This window comes from Erithacus rubecula (genome assembly GCF_903797595.1).
Source record: "Erithacus rubecula genome assembly, chromosome: 14".
NCBI lineage: Eukaryota > Metazoa > Chordata > Aves > Passeriformes > Muscicapidae > Erithacus > Erithacus rubecula.
Genome location: NC_136666.1, coordinates 13,989,770 through 14,005,096, shown reverse-complemented (window position 1 = coordinate 14,005,096; position 15,327 = coordinate 13,989,770). Strand labels below are relative to the sequence as shown.

The 15,327-nt window shown below is 34.7% G+C and overlaps 1 protein-coding gene across 1 annotated transcript in view; it reads left to right on the top strand.

Annotated features, from left to right (window-relative positions):
• Nucleotides 1-15,327, top strand: part of WDR72 (WD repeat domain 72) — a 63,726-nt gene that overhangs the window by 37,920 nt on the left and 10,479 nt on the right. Inside the window, exon 15 of the mRNA XM_079317696.1 lies at nucleotides 13,638-14,455. Within this exon, the coding sequence (XP_079173822.1) occupies nucleotides 13,638-14,455 (818 nt within the window). The remainder of the gene's footprint in view (nucleotides 1-13,637; nucleotides 14,456-15,327) is intronic.

The following is a 15,327-nucleotide window of genomic DNA, read 5'->3' as shown; positions in this document are numbered from 1 at the left end:
ATTATGTTGTCTAAATGTAGTTTTATTAAGATTACTATTGATATCTCTTAGACTTTTTCTGTCAAAAAATTTTTTTTAGTTTCTTGTTCTTTGTCACTACAAACCTGTTAGATTTGTCTAAATTCATAATAAATTCTGTACTTGGGAAAGCACTTTTCATTCATCAAATATGTCGTCCAGTACATTCAGAGCTTCTTCCCCCTTGCACCTGCATTGGAGGAGGTTCTGTAGATTGGTTTGGGAGATGCTGGAGCCTGAATGTATTTAGTGTAGCTGAACCTGGGAAAAATATAACAATGGAAGTCCCCTTAATGCTATTGCAGAAGCCCAGTGCTGGCTACACAAAAGGAGAATGGAACTCTGCAGCTTTTTTACCACTGGTCTGTTATTGCTGAATTGAAGGCTTGTTATGAAGTCTGCTGTTTTTCTTAAGTTTTATGCAGGAAATGTTTGGGGGTTTTTTTAGGTTTTTCAAAATGTGCTTTATTGAGTCTTTTGCATCATTGTATTTAAGCATCTTGAGATATTCTAAAAATTCAGATCCCATGTAGTTAGTGAGAGGACTGTGGTTATCAGACTTCAACATTCCATGTCCCATTAATTAAAGCATATTATTATACATGTAAAACTATCACAAAAGTTTCAGATTATCTGAGGGTTTTAATATAGAATGAGTATTTCATTATCAATTTCCTTCTTTGGCAAATTGTGTATTAGAAATTTAACAACATACTAAATTTTTAATAACTTTTCTATCAAAAAACCCATCATCTATTTTAGCATATATTAAAGAACTCAATTTTAGAAGATTTATGTGAGAGGAAAATTGAGTGGGTAGCTATTCTGTCCTGTTGGTATTGTAATGGTGAATGATCCTTTTATCCAATGACTGATCCACATGAAGATTGCAAGTTAAATCCAGCATTTATTCTTGCTATTATTGCACTATTTTATCATTCATATTATATTTAAGTTGAAAGAATGTTTTCATAATAATGGTCTCTCTTTCCCCCATCCTAAGAAAGATAAATATCCTCACATAGTAGTCCAGTTTCAAAGGCTTTCTTTCAAAACTTTTACCATCATGTAAATCACGTATACAAAAGCAGAATGTTTTGATTTCATGGTGTTTTGACCATTTTAATTCTTTTATTGTGCTGCACGTGCCAGTGGGAGTACCAATAACAGATGACTGTGACAAATTCAGTTAACACAAGATCCATATTAATGTTGTCAAATCCTCTTGATATATTTAAACAGATTTTAATTATTTTTAATATTAAAAGTCCCAAAATATATAGCTTAATAGTTCTTCAAGAAAGCTGTACTTAATATGTGAATGTAAAACCTCTCATAAAAATGAAACTTTTATATTGGCCTTAGTCATTGACATAGGGTATTCATCAAGTCAGCAATTTGTGTGGCAAAGTGCCATTTGAATAGTGTATTGTTAGAATACTTATGGTCCACTTGACAAGGGCTCTTGCTGTAAATAGTGCAATTTGACTCCAGCTGTTAAAGAGTGGCTTTGACAGCAGCCAAATAGAATGGAGATGCTTTACTGCACCGCAGAAAAATCAATATTGGGTTCTTGTTCATAGTAACCTGTTTTCTTTCTTTTTTTTTTTTTTTTTTTTTTTCAGATTTATACAAGACTATCTAGAGTTCATTTGTGAAAGTTTAAATATTATTTTGAAAGTGAGGCTGTTTTATTTTCAGATTAATGTTGGTGGTGAATGATGCTTGTGTTTAGTTAGAAAGAAAGATAGTGCTTTGTGGATATACACAATGTGATGATGCAGCATTATTGCAACTCTGTTTATAGGGACAAATGTTAGGATGTGGATGCATAAGTTGTCTGACTAATGACAAAAAAAAGTTCTTTCCTTCCTTTGTTTTTTCTTTTCTTTTTGTAGTGCTACTGTAGTATCCCTGTCAATTTCTAAGTATAGGGTTTTTTTAAAGCAGGTTTCTTTGTTGTTCTCCCTGTAACAACCCCCACAGATGTTGACAATCCGTAGTGCCATTGTAGATTTTCCTGAAGCATGGTCTTGCTAGTGCTGAACAGTTTTCCAGCAGTATTCAGTGACACAAGGTTGCTATGATACCTGGCCAGTAGCAATAGGTATTGAATCACTGGTCTTAATTACAATAGAATGCACACTAGACTGTGCTCATAGTGTTTATATGGAACTAGCTCTCATTATACCTTTAAGTCATGGTTCTGTTTGAAAATTGGAGCTCTGTGAAAAACTGATTTTAAAAAATTGAAATGCTTCAGTGCATCGTATGGAGATTTCATTGATGCGCATAAAAATCTGGATGTGTCTGGGAATTGTTTTCCTGATGTTCCAGAAACCCTTTATTTTGAAAAGTTTCCTACCTTTTCAGCTTCAGTACTTTGGCTATAAATCTGTGTTTGTAATGCATTAATATTTCTAGTGATTTCAGTGGAGTAATCAGAATGGTCTAGGTAGAAACATTGGAGGAAAAGCAGCTTATAAAATCTATGCAATAGTTGCTGAAGCCTGAACTCTTAAATTATACTGAAAATCTAGATCAGAAAAGGGATTTTTTTACTGTGTATGTAAGATAATGTAAATATGGAGTGAGAAACATTCATTTATATGTGGACTTTTATAAGTATTTGTATTTTTTTATATATAAACTCAGCAATTTCTTGAAATATGTTGTAATAAGTGTCCTTCAGAACTTGATGTTCACTTACATAACAGTATACATATTCTGCTCTGAACAAAAATATGTAAGGGCAAGAATGTCAAGAAGTTATAAATAAAATAAATATCTACTTTGTTGCTGCCCAGAATAAGAGACAAATGAAGAGTGTAGGACAATAGCAGCTATTTGTTTTAGTATAGCAAGAGGAGCAATATGAAAATAAAATTGTTATTGGAAGCCTGGAAAATCACTGCTAGTTAAATCTTACTGATGGCAAAGTTGATAGAAAAATGGAAATAAGATACAAGCACAAATACAGAAATAATACTTAGCAAATAGGAAATCAGGAGTGATACCATAAACAATGATGTCACAGACATGGATTCCTTTAATTTCTTTCCTTTTATAATTTTAGAGCATTATTATGAGGAATTGCAGATATTGATGATTTATGTGAAGTGGATTAATAAGGAAAATAGAAAGTGGTATAATATTTCTCCTTAAAATTGGTAACATCACATTGCTGCACTTAGGGTATTTTTTTCCCCCCAGGACTAGTGTTCAGTAGCCATATTTAGTAGTTTATTAAGTCATCATGATGGGAAAATAAGTGAAGGAAAAAGGACTCAATAAATACTGATTCTTTTTCTGTGTAATTCAGTTGCAAAATATTTTAGTACTACATTTCTTGGGAAATTTTACAATTAAGTATTTTATCAAGGGACCAAGGTAGCAACATAACTACAGTGAAGTAATAACTTGGGATTTATGAGATTAAATTGGGGCCAATTAGAAAGAACCATGATCCTGAGGGATGTCAATAGCTTTGACCACATCTTTGATGGAAGTTACTGTAGTTTTTGAATTGGCTCACCAAGTCAAGAATTTGTTGATTTGTGTTTTCTCCATTGATTGCCTCAAAGCCAAATGAAACCAAAAACTTGTCATTATGATATTGTAGCACATTTTAATCTTACACATGTAGATAGTAATTAACACAGGATGGCAGAAATCTGGTAAATCTTAACTACTTATTTCAATGTTTCTGACGTTATTTTTTAGTCTGTCACTGTACTGAAGGTGACTGACTTAAAACTTCTTTCCCTTCCTGGACAACTAATTGTACTGTGTAATAAAGCTGAAGAGGCTGCTATAGCATCCTACTAGAAATAAATCTAAGGTCAATATCAACAGTCCTTGTGAAGTATTTCATGTTGAAGGATGATTTATTGATGCTAACCTAGCTATTGTTGTCTTTGTCTTTTCCCATACCTCTACTGCTGTGCTGTATTTTCCTTCTGTCTCTTGGAATCCTTAGCAAAGTTTGCATTTTGGTTTTTTTTAGGGATATACACTTATAATTAAAAACATATAGTTTCTATCTTATGGAAGTGATGTTCATGATATCATATTTGCCACTTAGGACTGTTTCTTTTAGGTCTGGGTGTGGAGCTTGGCACAGTATGAGTTTTCCTATCTTGGATTTTACCTTTACTACTTCAGTAGTCTGAAAGGTTTGACTTGTTCTGTAGATCAGTCTAGCTGATTTTCCTTCTAAGTGCTCTGCCTAATTCTAAAATCACATGATCTTTTTAATAACCTTTATTTTTGTGTTATTCAATGGTGTTCTTTAAATTCTTCATCATTCATGACATGATGGAATATTTACAGTTCTGATAATCATCTTTCCTATTCTAAGCATTAATTCCCTGGCCTCTTGTAGTTTAATTAGTATTATTGTAGTGAAGCAAAATATTAACAAGAATTCAAAGTGAATTCAGTGCGAGACCTTTTCCCAGGTTTCCATTTCACACATCTATTTGAAAAAACAACAGTGACTTTTTCAGAAGCATATCATCATCTTGCAACTTTAGAAACAGGAATTGCAACAAACAAAGCTTATGCTGCAAAAGAAAGACTTGCTATGCGCTAGCTTCCTTTTGATGGCTAATTGAAACACCTGTCTCAGTTATACAGCAGAAATAAAATCCTTGGCTAACCTATGCTTTGATTTCAAACAAAGCAAGCAAGAGCAGTGGTTATATGTCCATTCTCTTGATAGATTTTTGTATATTAATACTTGAACCTTAATTTGTTCTCGTGGTCAGGTTTGGTTCTTGCAATACTTATGGGAGAGGATGAATCATCTGAGCAGACACCTGAGAATGTTTGTTTCCAAATCCTGTCCTTTTGGAAGCCTCTGCAGTAAGACTGAACACTTTGCAAGAAAAGAATAGTATCAAATTTATGGATACAGAAACTTAGCTGCCATTCTGATACATCCTAAAATGCTATAGGGTCTGAAGAAATTCTTGCTTATTCTTCAAATCTGTAATTCTTGCCTATTCTTAAAATCTTAAGAATGTCACTTTATAGAATACACATGGTTTTTGTTGTTGTTCTTTTTCATTAGTAGAAAGTCACTTCTTTATGAATTGATCTAGAACTTTTATATAAATAAATTTTCTGGGTGGGACTCTTATATTTCAAGATGGGAAATGCACTTAGAGCAGCCCAGGGAAAATTTTGTTTCTGTTGGAGTCAGCACTCAGACATGTATTGCTAACTTAATTTTTATATACATCAGTTCTTCTTAGGATAAAGCAATATTCTCAAGCTCCTGCAAAGGTCCTGTTGGCAGTCTCTCTGTGTTCAGCATTGTATCTCACAGATATTTGGATGTTTGTTCATCCAGTAAATTGTTCAATATGATAATTCCTAAATCCTGAGCCAGCAGTCTGTGGCTTTGGATTGCTATAACATTTCTTGTCCAGTTGATGATCAAGAAAACTTTGGAGATGTTCCATCTTTTTTTCTAAAGTGCTGAGTGAGGATGGAAATTTTTCACTACCACCCACCACTGAGCTGTAAATATTTCTAAAGATATGGTTAGGAAATTTACTTTTACATTCAAAATAAGTTAATATATTAAGATGCAGGCAGAGTGTTTGAATATTGAGTGTATAAATAACACTTAATTTTAAACGGTATCTTATTCCTTCTTTCTATCTATTCCTTCTTTCAATCTAAACTTTTCTTGACCGAGACTGTCCATGTCAGAAATGGATGATAGCTAGAGATGAGTGGATTTCCAGTTCACTTTTATGTTCTTTCTAAAATTTTATTATTAGACAAGATTTTGTAAAATGTGTTGTGTAGAATTTCCTTTCTAATAGTGTGCCCAGGCAAGCAGTGGTATGAATTCTAAAGCAAAGCAAAAGTTTTCTGTATAAAATAGTCCATACATTTCTTCAAATATTTGTCTAAAAATAAAGTGTCGATTTGTTTCCTAGTGTTGAAATTTTGTGAATGATATTGATTTTACTTGCCTGTTATTCTTTGATGTCTTTTAAATATTTACCTCCAGAATCACTTTTATATGTATACTTTTATTAAATCCAGTTGAAAACTCTAAGTTGAGTGTCATGGGGAGAGAGTGTGTTAACTTGAAAACCAAATGTGCAAAACATTATATTTCCAAATCAGACTTCCACACTGAGCAATAGAATAGATGTGTTAGCAATTCTTCCTGAACAATTGAAATTTTTGTGCCCAGTAGATCCATCTGGACTACAATCTGCCTGACAGTGGCCTTCCATACATGATAAAAAGAGGGTTTATTCAGTTGCTTAGACTATTCATCACACAGCTTGAGCCTGAAGACTCCTTGGCTTAATTACTTACATTGTGCCACAGATGCATCAGCAGTGATGCTACAGTTACTGTTCAAAGTGCTGTGAGGATAGTAAAGCCTTCCACTGGGATTTAACAAAAGAAAAAAGAAAGATTGCAGTGTTGGGAGGGAAGAGGGTGTCTCTGCTTATGTTGCAATTAAGTTGATAGATAAACACTGGTGCAAACTCAAAAAATACTTTAGCCTTTTCTTCATTGGAGTGGATTCTTTTTGGAGGATCTGGGCATCTTCAGTAATATGGCTGGAGCTGTAATGCATACCATAATAAAAGTAAAGCAAGGCAAGTTCAAAACAGTTTGTTTATGCTAGTTCATATAGTAAAATTCATCATGAATTGACACTTTTGTTTGGGACTGTATTGTCCAAATGATGAAGCCTCAGGTCAAGCATAAATTACATGTGAAAGCAAACTGGGACACTACTACTGACTCCAGGGTTTTTACAGATAGTTCTTTGTATGTGAGTACTGAGCTATAAAAAGGGTAAATGAATAAGAAAAAAGTTCTGGATGCCTCCATCAAATGATCCTCTGTCCTATGGCTAGGTGAAGTGTCTGAAGGTAAGGAAAATGCATGACTTTGGGATAGTGACACCATAACTGTGTGATGCTCACCCTGTGCCTGAGGCCAGCATTGCTTTTTGGCAGGTAGGCCTGGCCTCTCTGTGCCCTCTGGGAGAGCATGGATACTCTTGGTGACAGAAACTCTTCACATGCTCCCTAAATTTGAATCTTGGGAGGTGGGCAGGGTAAGGCTGGGGTGTGATATGTGGACTGCTGATAGGACCTAATATTGGATTAGGAAGTGCTTTTTATGTGGAGATGAAAGTGTAGCCAATAATTTGCATCCTTTCTTCCTCAGCAGGTTCTTTTTGAGATAGTGTATGGTGTATGTTTAAGTGCTACTTCAATTATATACCTGCTGCTTGTAACTATTTTTAAATAAATGCATCCTTGCACATATCTTAGATTGCTTGTCCTTTCAGCAGAGCATGAAAATAAGGTAGCTGTGTATTTGCAAAAAGGTTATGAACTGAAGGAGGCAGGTTTGCTGATGGGATTTACCTGAAATAAGACACCATTAAATGTTTAGATTATATTTAAGTTACAAATACCTAAATAGATTTGAAAGACCATATTTCTATCTAATTATTAGCAGTTCTTGAAGCATGACCTTGAGAATTTGAAGTTTCTTTTAGGGAAGATTTGGACCCTCATTTCAGATTGCTCTATCTTACATTTCTTAAAGTCCTTACTTTTTAAATTATTGCATCAAAATTCTAGTCATAAAATACATCAGTGATCTGTACTTTTAGTCCTCTTCCACTGAATGATGTTTGATCATGTGCTGTATGCTGTGCTGTCATGGGAAAAGGTTATACTAGCTTTTCTTCTTGCTTGCATTTTAATGATCAAAGTAAATTAGGCTTCCTAAATTTGGAAGCGACTTAATGCTAAGTAGATGTGTAAGTTACATCAAGTTTTTGATTTTATTTGTAGAAGATGCATTCAAAAAATACAATTTCTCAGTAGACAGAGGTGTTCTGTTCATGGCGTAGGTTTAAGATGTGCCATTTGAAATCTGAGGTTTCTGTGGAACTTGCTAACTATATTTTATGCTCATAAACCAGTTTGAAGCCCCAAACACAATTTCATTTATCTTTATATTCTAAGCTTTATAGAGTCTGCAAAAGTGTCCATCTGTTCAGTCGAGATTGCTTCAAATAGTGAGTGGTCAGAGAGACATAGCTGATAAAGGTCAAAGGAGCCTCTTGACCCCGTGATTCTTGCCAAAGCAATTGGAGCGTGGGGACTGATATACAGTTAGATACAGCTTGCTAACGTGAGCTCCACTTTAATTGGTAATGATAGCAAGAATACACAGTAAAGTCATTGCTGAAAGAAAACAAAAAGTATCCAATATAGTAATTTATTACCAGTCAGTGGGTTTCACGCACTGGGTTGTTTTACCCCTGCAGTGGTCAGAGAAAGCAAAAAGGTACTCTAACACTTAACTGAAAATGGATGCCCTGCTGCTATCAGAGATGCATGGTGGTCAAACGATTGCCTGTGCCATTAGCTTGGTAATGTTTTCTCTATTGTAAACTCAGCTCCCCATGTTCTTCCTGTGCATCAGCTGCAGATTGAAGGCTTTCTCGTTTGTCTTCTATTTGTGCTGCCAATCATCAAGCTGCTGTTCACCAAGCACATTTCAAGGAGGCAATTTTTTTTTTTTTTTACTCCTATCGACTACCATCTCTAGCAACTGACGGCTCTGAGGATTTAGAAATAAATTTAATGCTTTAATTTACACTATGCCAGCCATTTTGTGCATTGTGTCTGTATTTGTTTTCTGTGACAATTCAAAGACGGTTACGAGTTTCCTGTTTTGCAAAACTATGCATGAGAGAGATTCACATTTTGGGGACACATTTGCAGGTGCTTTCTATTATGCTATTTTCATTAAAAAGGTTGAAGAGAAAAATATCTTTGCAAGAAGAGAATGAAATTTAACCTATTCAGTAGTTAAAAACAGCTAAAAAATACAAACCCAAATCCAACAAAAGCTGGCACAGATATTCCTTCCCACCATCATTATGTAGAATAAAATGGAGCTATCACTGGCAATGTAAGTTAATGTATAAGACCCTTAGGTGTGGTAGCCATGCTTCAGTTAACAGTTCTTCAATTTCCACAAAGTGCAAATATAACAGAAAGGTAGGAGTACCTAAATACCTTTTACAAGCAGATGTGTGATGTACTTACTTTTTGTGATCCCAGAGCCAGATCAGTGATGAGATGTGGTTCTGAGAAATTATGACCTCTGAACTTCTGTTGACAATCCAGTGGCTGGCCTGATCAAGACACAGAAAATTCTTACTCATCAATAAATTTTTTTACAAATTCTACTACCTTCCTCTTTCATTTCTGTAACAGGTTCTCCACAATTTGGTTTTTTAAAATCAAATGTTTATTGTTCATGTTGATGACTGTTACAGAGTTAATGAAGACAAATTCAGACACTTTATATAGCTATTTTCTTTGTAGTCTAACAAAAAGTTAGACTACAGTAAACACAGATGACAAAACCAATTGTTAATTTCATTGAAATTAAGCATATTGATATTGTATTATCAAACATCATTGTCATGTTTCAAAAATAATGGTGTCAAAAACTTCCTAGAGCCTTTAAGATATGGTGGGTTTTGATGATTCTATTTAAAAAAAAATGTTTAAAAAATCTTGTTTGAAAATATAGACTACAAGTGGATATTCACAGATTATCTTTATTGAGCAAACAATAGGATGCTTGTATTTTAATGGCAGTTTGCATTCATTTGGTAATAGTGAGTATACTCAATAATGAAACAATTACTCTTTAAAAGTCTGTCAGATAAGACTTTTATCATGTAGTTCAGTGGACTGTTATGTTGTATTTGTATTAAAAGCCAATGGCCTAATTGCTGTCAAAATAGAAAAGTATATAACTTCAAAACCAAAAAAAAAAAAAACCCAACAAAACAAACCAAAACTCTCAAGCAAATCAGAAATAGGCCTCAAGAAAAATCAAACAGCAGTGCTTCATTAAAGTAAGTTCTTCAGTTTGTTTAATATTTTCTTGAGCCTTTGCAAGTGGCAAGCAAGTGGGAGTGCAGTGGATAAAGAATGCCAAAAGTCTGGAAGAAAAGCCACAGTTAATACTTCAGAATTTGTTTGGCATAGGAATTGATACTACTTGTGCTGTGAGAACTGAACTTCTATGCAGTGCTATCAAGGCAGCCTCTAAATGTATTTTGAGTTTTGTTTGCCTTCTAAAATTTCTACCTTGTGATTCTTTGCTACTTTATTTCCTTTATGTAAAATGAATGTCAAGATTGTTCTTGTCAAGTCTGTTTTTAGTACAAAACCCACAATAGAATACTTCTGGTAAAGAAAGCAGATATGTGGAAAAAGTACATACATATGAGGAGCTGAAAAAGTATGGGAATCCCTGTTAGCTAATGGAAGTGTGTATTTTAATGGAATACCATTCCCAGAACAAGTTGAATCCCAGTGGAAGAAGGCCTTTAGAGATGAGAAGGCAGCTAGGTAAAATAACATTTGAATTGTACTTCCCATGAAATTTTTATGTGAGAGGTCTTGTCTTAAATCTGTTAAAGATTACGGATGTATTGATGCAGTTGGGGGCCACAGTAAGCACAGCCCCTTGCTGCCCCCTTCCCATAGTCATAGGAACATTTCTCCTTGGGAGCTGAGAATGAGTAAAGGGGAAAAGACCTAGAGGAGCAGGGTTGAATTGCATGCCAGGAAACTGGAAGAGGCTCCTGAGAGAGGTGTTCAATGCCCCAAGGCAGTGAGTGTTCAAGGGGCATTTGGAGACTCTAGCTGGACTCAGTGGTCCTTGTAGGTCCCTTCCAACTGCAATAATCTGTTCTAGCTTGTCTGATCCTGGCTCAAGCACCTTCAGCAGCAAACAGGCATGGAGACATTTTAGGGGATCCTGGCCATGCATGGAAAATAGCATTGCAAAGCCTTCCTCAATCTTGCTCTTTGCTGGATATAGAAAGATTGTTCTGCTCTGGGTCAGTGATGCACAGGAGGTTCACAAGTCTCAGGATATAATTTTAGTCTGTAGTCAGACTTTTTGCTTTAAAGTTAACACTAGATTGTCTGTGTAAAAAATAAACTTTAAAACTAGAAATGTTAAACTAGAAAAGGAAAGGTACCAATACATAATGTAGATATCTCTTGATCTGTTTTTCAGTATTTAACAAATGCAGTTTCCAGCTCTCTAATTTGTAGTTAGTTTTATGGGTGTCTTTGCATTCTCTGTAATCTTCTATTGAGAGAATAACTCGCCCATATGTCCTAAATAGCATTTTATGTCTAGAGTTTGTATGCCCACCTTCTTTCATAGAATGAAATGCCTGTGGCAGAGACCTAAGATAACTTGGCAGATATTTTTAGGATCAATGTCAATAAGCCATGAATGTTTATTGTGATTTCATATGTAGCAGCATCAGCTGATGTCTCAATGGATTGATATTGTTGCTGTTTACCTTTGTTTGGATAGTGATTTCACTAAAGGTTTCTAAATGTTAATCAAGCAAAAATAACTGTACAGAATTAGAAAATAATAGGCTAAGTGATAATAGCTTCAATTAATATCAAAGCTAGTGTGTGAATTCCAGTGTTTGCATTCCATGGGGTTCTCGCTGTCTATTAGGAAACAGCATAATTAAAGATTAAAATAATCCTAGTACTTAACTACAATGTATTATTTTTAAAAAGGAAAAAGGAAAGGGATAAAAAGAAAACCTGAACAAGCAGTTATAATCTCTTACTTATGACTCCCTATGGAGATCTTTAAATGGGATTATGTATTTAGAGTACATCCTCATCTGCTTAGGAGCATCATTCCCTAAAAAACAAAAAAACTAAATAACAAAATAACAAAAAAATTACTGTCCAAAACTAAATAGTCACATGACATAGAGTTTATGCAGTCAATTCTTTTCGTGTGTTATTTGTACTACAATGTCAACAGTTTTGATATTGTACTACAATATCAAAAGTTTAAAAATAACTTACCCTATAATATCATTGTTTGTAATGTAAAAGGAGTTAGGTAAGGTGGCCATGAGAGAGATGAGGTAAATAATGTTGCATTCCAGCAAGACCTGGTTGCTACCCTGTTTGCCAACACTTGATGGTTTATTTTGAGATTTAACTATTTTCAACAGAAAGTTTTTTGCAATAGTGTAATGCTTCAAATTATCAAAAGAAAACTAAAACTAAGAGTGATCTGGAAAATTCTGTATCACCTGTGATGTGGAAGCTGGCATGATTGTTTGAAAAACTATTACTGAGATGAAAAGTTACTTCTTGATGTGTTTTTCTCCTTGTAAAGGTGAAATAGGCTAAGTATGGTGCTGAGAGCATAAGCCTGTGCAGGACAACAAGAACATACTAGTCATAAATGCTTAAAGAAACGGGCAGAAGTGTCAGTAAGGAGTTTATGTTCTCTCACTTCTGGTGTTCCCCTGAAAACATACTTCTTCAGTAGATGTAGCAGGATTATGATAAGATGTTGTGTCACTGTATGGACTCATCAACTCATTTTCAAAGTGCCTGGAGCCATCCCTTCCACTGGAGTTTGTCACAGCATAGTGCCCACCCTATGCCGAGTGCACCGGTAAAAGAAAAGATGAAAAATTTTCTTTTTAATGACTGTTTATCATTAAATAATGAAAATGCAAGGCTAAAATAGAGGATTTTTTTTGTGATGATTATTTTGAACTTTTTGTTTTGTTCAGTTGACAGTTCATCATTAAGTGACTTCTACAGTTTAATGTGTGAGTCTAAAATTGAGAGCAGCTGTAGGTCTTCTCAAATCTGGTTGCAAAAACTATGTTCTTTGCATTTATTAGCAACAGTAATTAGCCATGTGAATTTATCATGTTAGTATGTAGAATTGAAATTATGCTTTACAAATTGCTTTTACTGTGAATGGGCTTTGAAGTGGGGGAAAAGGTGTGGAGAATTCTAGAAAGATGCAGGTAGGAAATAGGGTGGCACAAGATAAAGGCAGATGTTCACAAACATTGTAGTAGCCCTTTTCTCTTAATTAATTTCAGCTAAGATAATTAATTGTGAATGTGGGGATTTATTTACCTAGGTTCTTTATTGTCATATTGATATGTGACTTATCTCAGAAGGAAGTGACTTTTAGATATCTTTGCATCTTTTGCAATAGCAGAAGATATAGTCTTTATCCCATAGAAATCCAATATCTATATATACAGAGAGAGAGATATCCCATACAGCAAATTGCAAAAAGGCATACAGACACTCAGGGTTTGCAAGAATTTTGCAGCATTCTAGGATTTGCTTCTCTAGCTCTATTTTGAAAAAACAAAGTTTTATGCTTTAAAATTTTCAAAAAATCCTTTTAGCTTGAAATGAGACTTTGGAAAGATACCAGCCTAGAGTTTCTGCAAAGATACATGCAACCTATAGTATGGCTGTGTAATTGAAGACATTAAGAATCCTGTTTTATAGTATTTACACTTGGATGTGTCTGTGTGTCTTAAGCTATTTGGAGGCAAATCTTTTTTATGTAATCAAAACTGAATAAATATAATTAAATTGAACTTAGCAGAGTTAATAGCTTTTGTCTATTCCATAGGCAATTCTGTATTGATATCTTGAAAATTACAAAGTACTGTTGGATTTTTGTTTGGGCATTTAATATTTTTCTTTCAGTTGACTGATACGAGCTGCGTCCAACATCCCTTTACTATTTTACCAGCTAAGACAAAATGGAACAATGCAAATTTTCATATCCTCTTATTTGACCTGGAAAAACTTGAGGAACTTCTCTCATCTCAATTCAATGGATTAAAGTCATCAAAATCATTCCACAACCAATGCACTCTAGAAAGAGTTAAAAGTAATACTGAGAAAAGGGCACTGACATTAAAAAGAAATAAAACTGCTGCCTTTGTACCTCAAGTAGATGGGCAGGCAGAGACTGTTTGTTCAGACCAAGTTCATAGGGATAATACTGCAGCTAGGCCTGTGGAAGAAAGTGGTGGCGTGAAAAGACGGAAGAAAATGAAGAGTTCAAGAAAGATCAGAATGCAGCCATCAGGAAACATCGATGTGAACTTTGCCACTGATACAGCTAAACTGCTTTTGTCATGTCTCCTACCATGGGGTGTAGACAGAGAAATAGACAATCTCTGTGCAGGACACTTGGATATCTTGAGGCTTCAGTGTCCTGTTTCTTTTGGACTTATGTCAGATGAAAGCCACCTCTCACTGATGTTGCCAGGATGGAGATGTACTGATTGTGGTGTGCTAGGAGAACATGAAGTTTTCAATTTGTTTTCAAAAAGAGTCCTTGATTTATCAAACAAATACCTTACTGCAACTGAAGGGCAGTCTGGAAAGAAGGATGGACCTGAGAATAATGATTATGGAACAAGGAAATTGGAAACAATATTTTTTTTATTTAGTAGAATAGCTTTAATCAACAGGATAATTAACATACCTTCAGCAGTTACAGATGAAATCGAAAGGTAAGAACTTCTTCATTATGAGTGGATTATGTTTTCTAATGTCTCTACATCCAAATCCAATTTCTCCTAGTCACACTAATGCACTTGTTTATACTTTTCTGTCCCAAAACCAGAAAATTTCCTGAAAAATGAAGCATGCCTTAAAATAAAACACCAAGCTGACACCTTGATTTCAAAGAACAAGTCAGAACAGAGCAATCTCTAAACATAAAATATTAAATTGGTATTATTCCTGCCCCAAACCTTACCTCTGAAGAGCTTATTAGGTAACACACAGCCAGTTATATATTTTTGGAAAAATGATCTTCACCAAGTATGTCTCCATACTTTCAGCTTCTGAGCTCTTTCTGTAGGACCCTGAGATTGGGTGAGCTGGTTGGGGCACAGTGCTGATATCACTGAGGCTGTGGGTTCATATGGGCCATTCACTTAAGAGTTGGGCTTAATGGTCCTGGTGGGTCCCTTCCAACTAAGAATATTCTGAGTCTTCTTTTCCTTTGTAGTGGTTAAAAAATGAAAAATGAAACAAACTTTTTAAAATATTTACTTCTTTAATAGAGCTTATGTTCTTTCTCTGGAGCTTTTTGACAGATGTTTTTTGAAGAAAAGGAGATCAGAATATAATGGTCTTTACATTTTTCTGTTTAGCAAATGAGAACTGTTGAACGATTTTTTTTTTTTTTCATAAGAGCAAGAACTGGAATTACCCAGCTTCACACCCAGTTTTCCCAGAGGCAGTTTAAACAAAGTAGAATAATGAGTTCTCTTTAGGCATATAGTGAGATGTACATTAAGCACATTTGTGCTGTTTAAACTTCCACTCCCTATAAGCAATATACTTCCTTTGCCATGGAACCCTTGACTTCACAGAT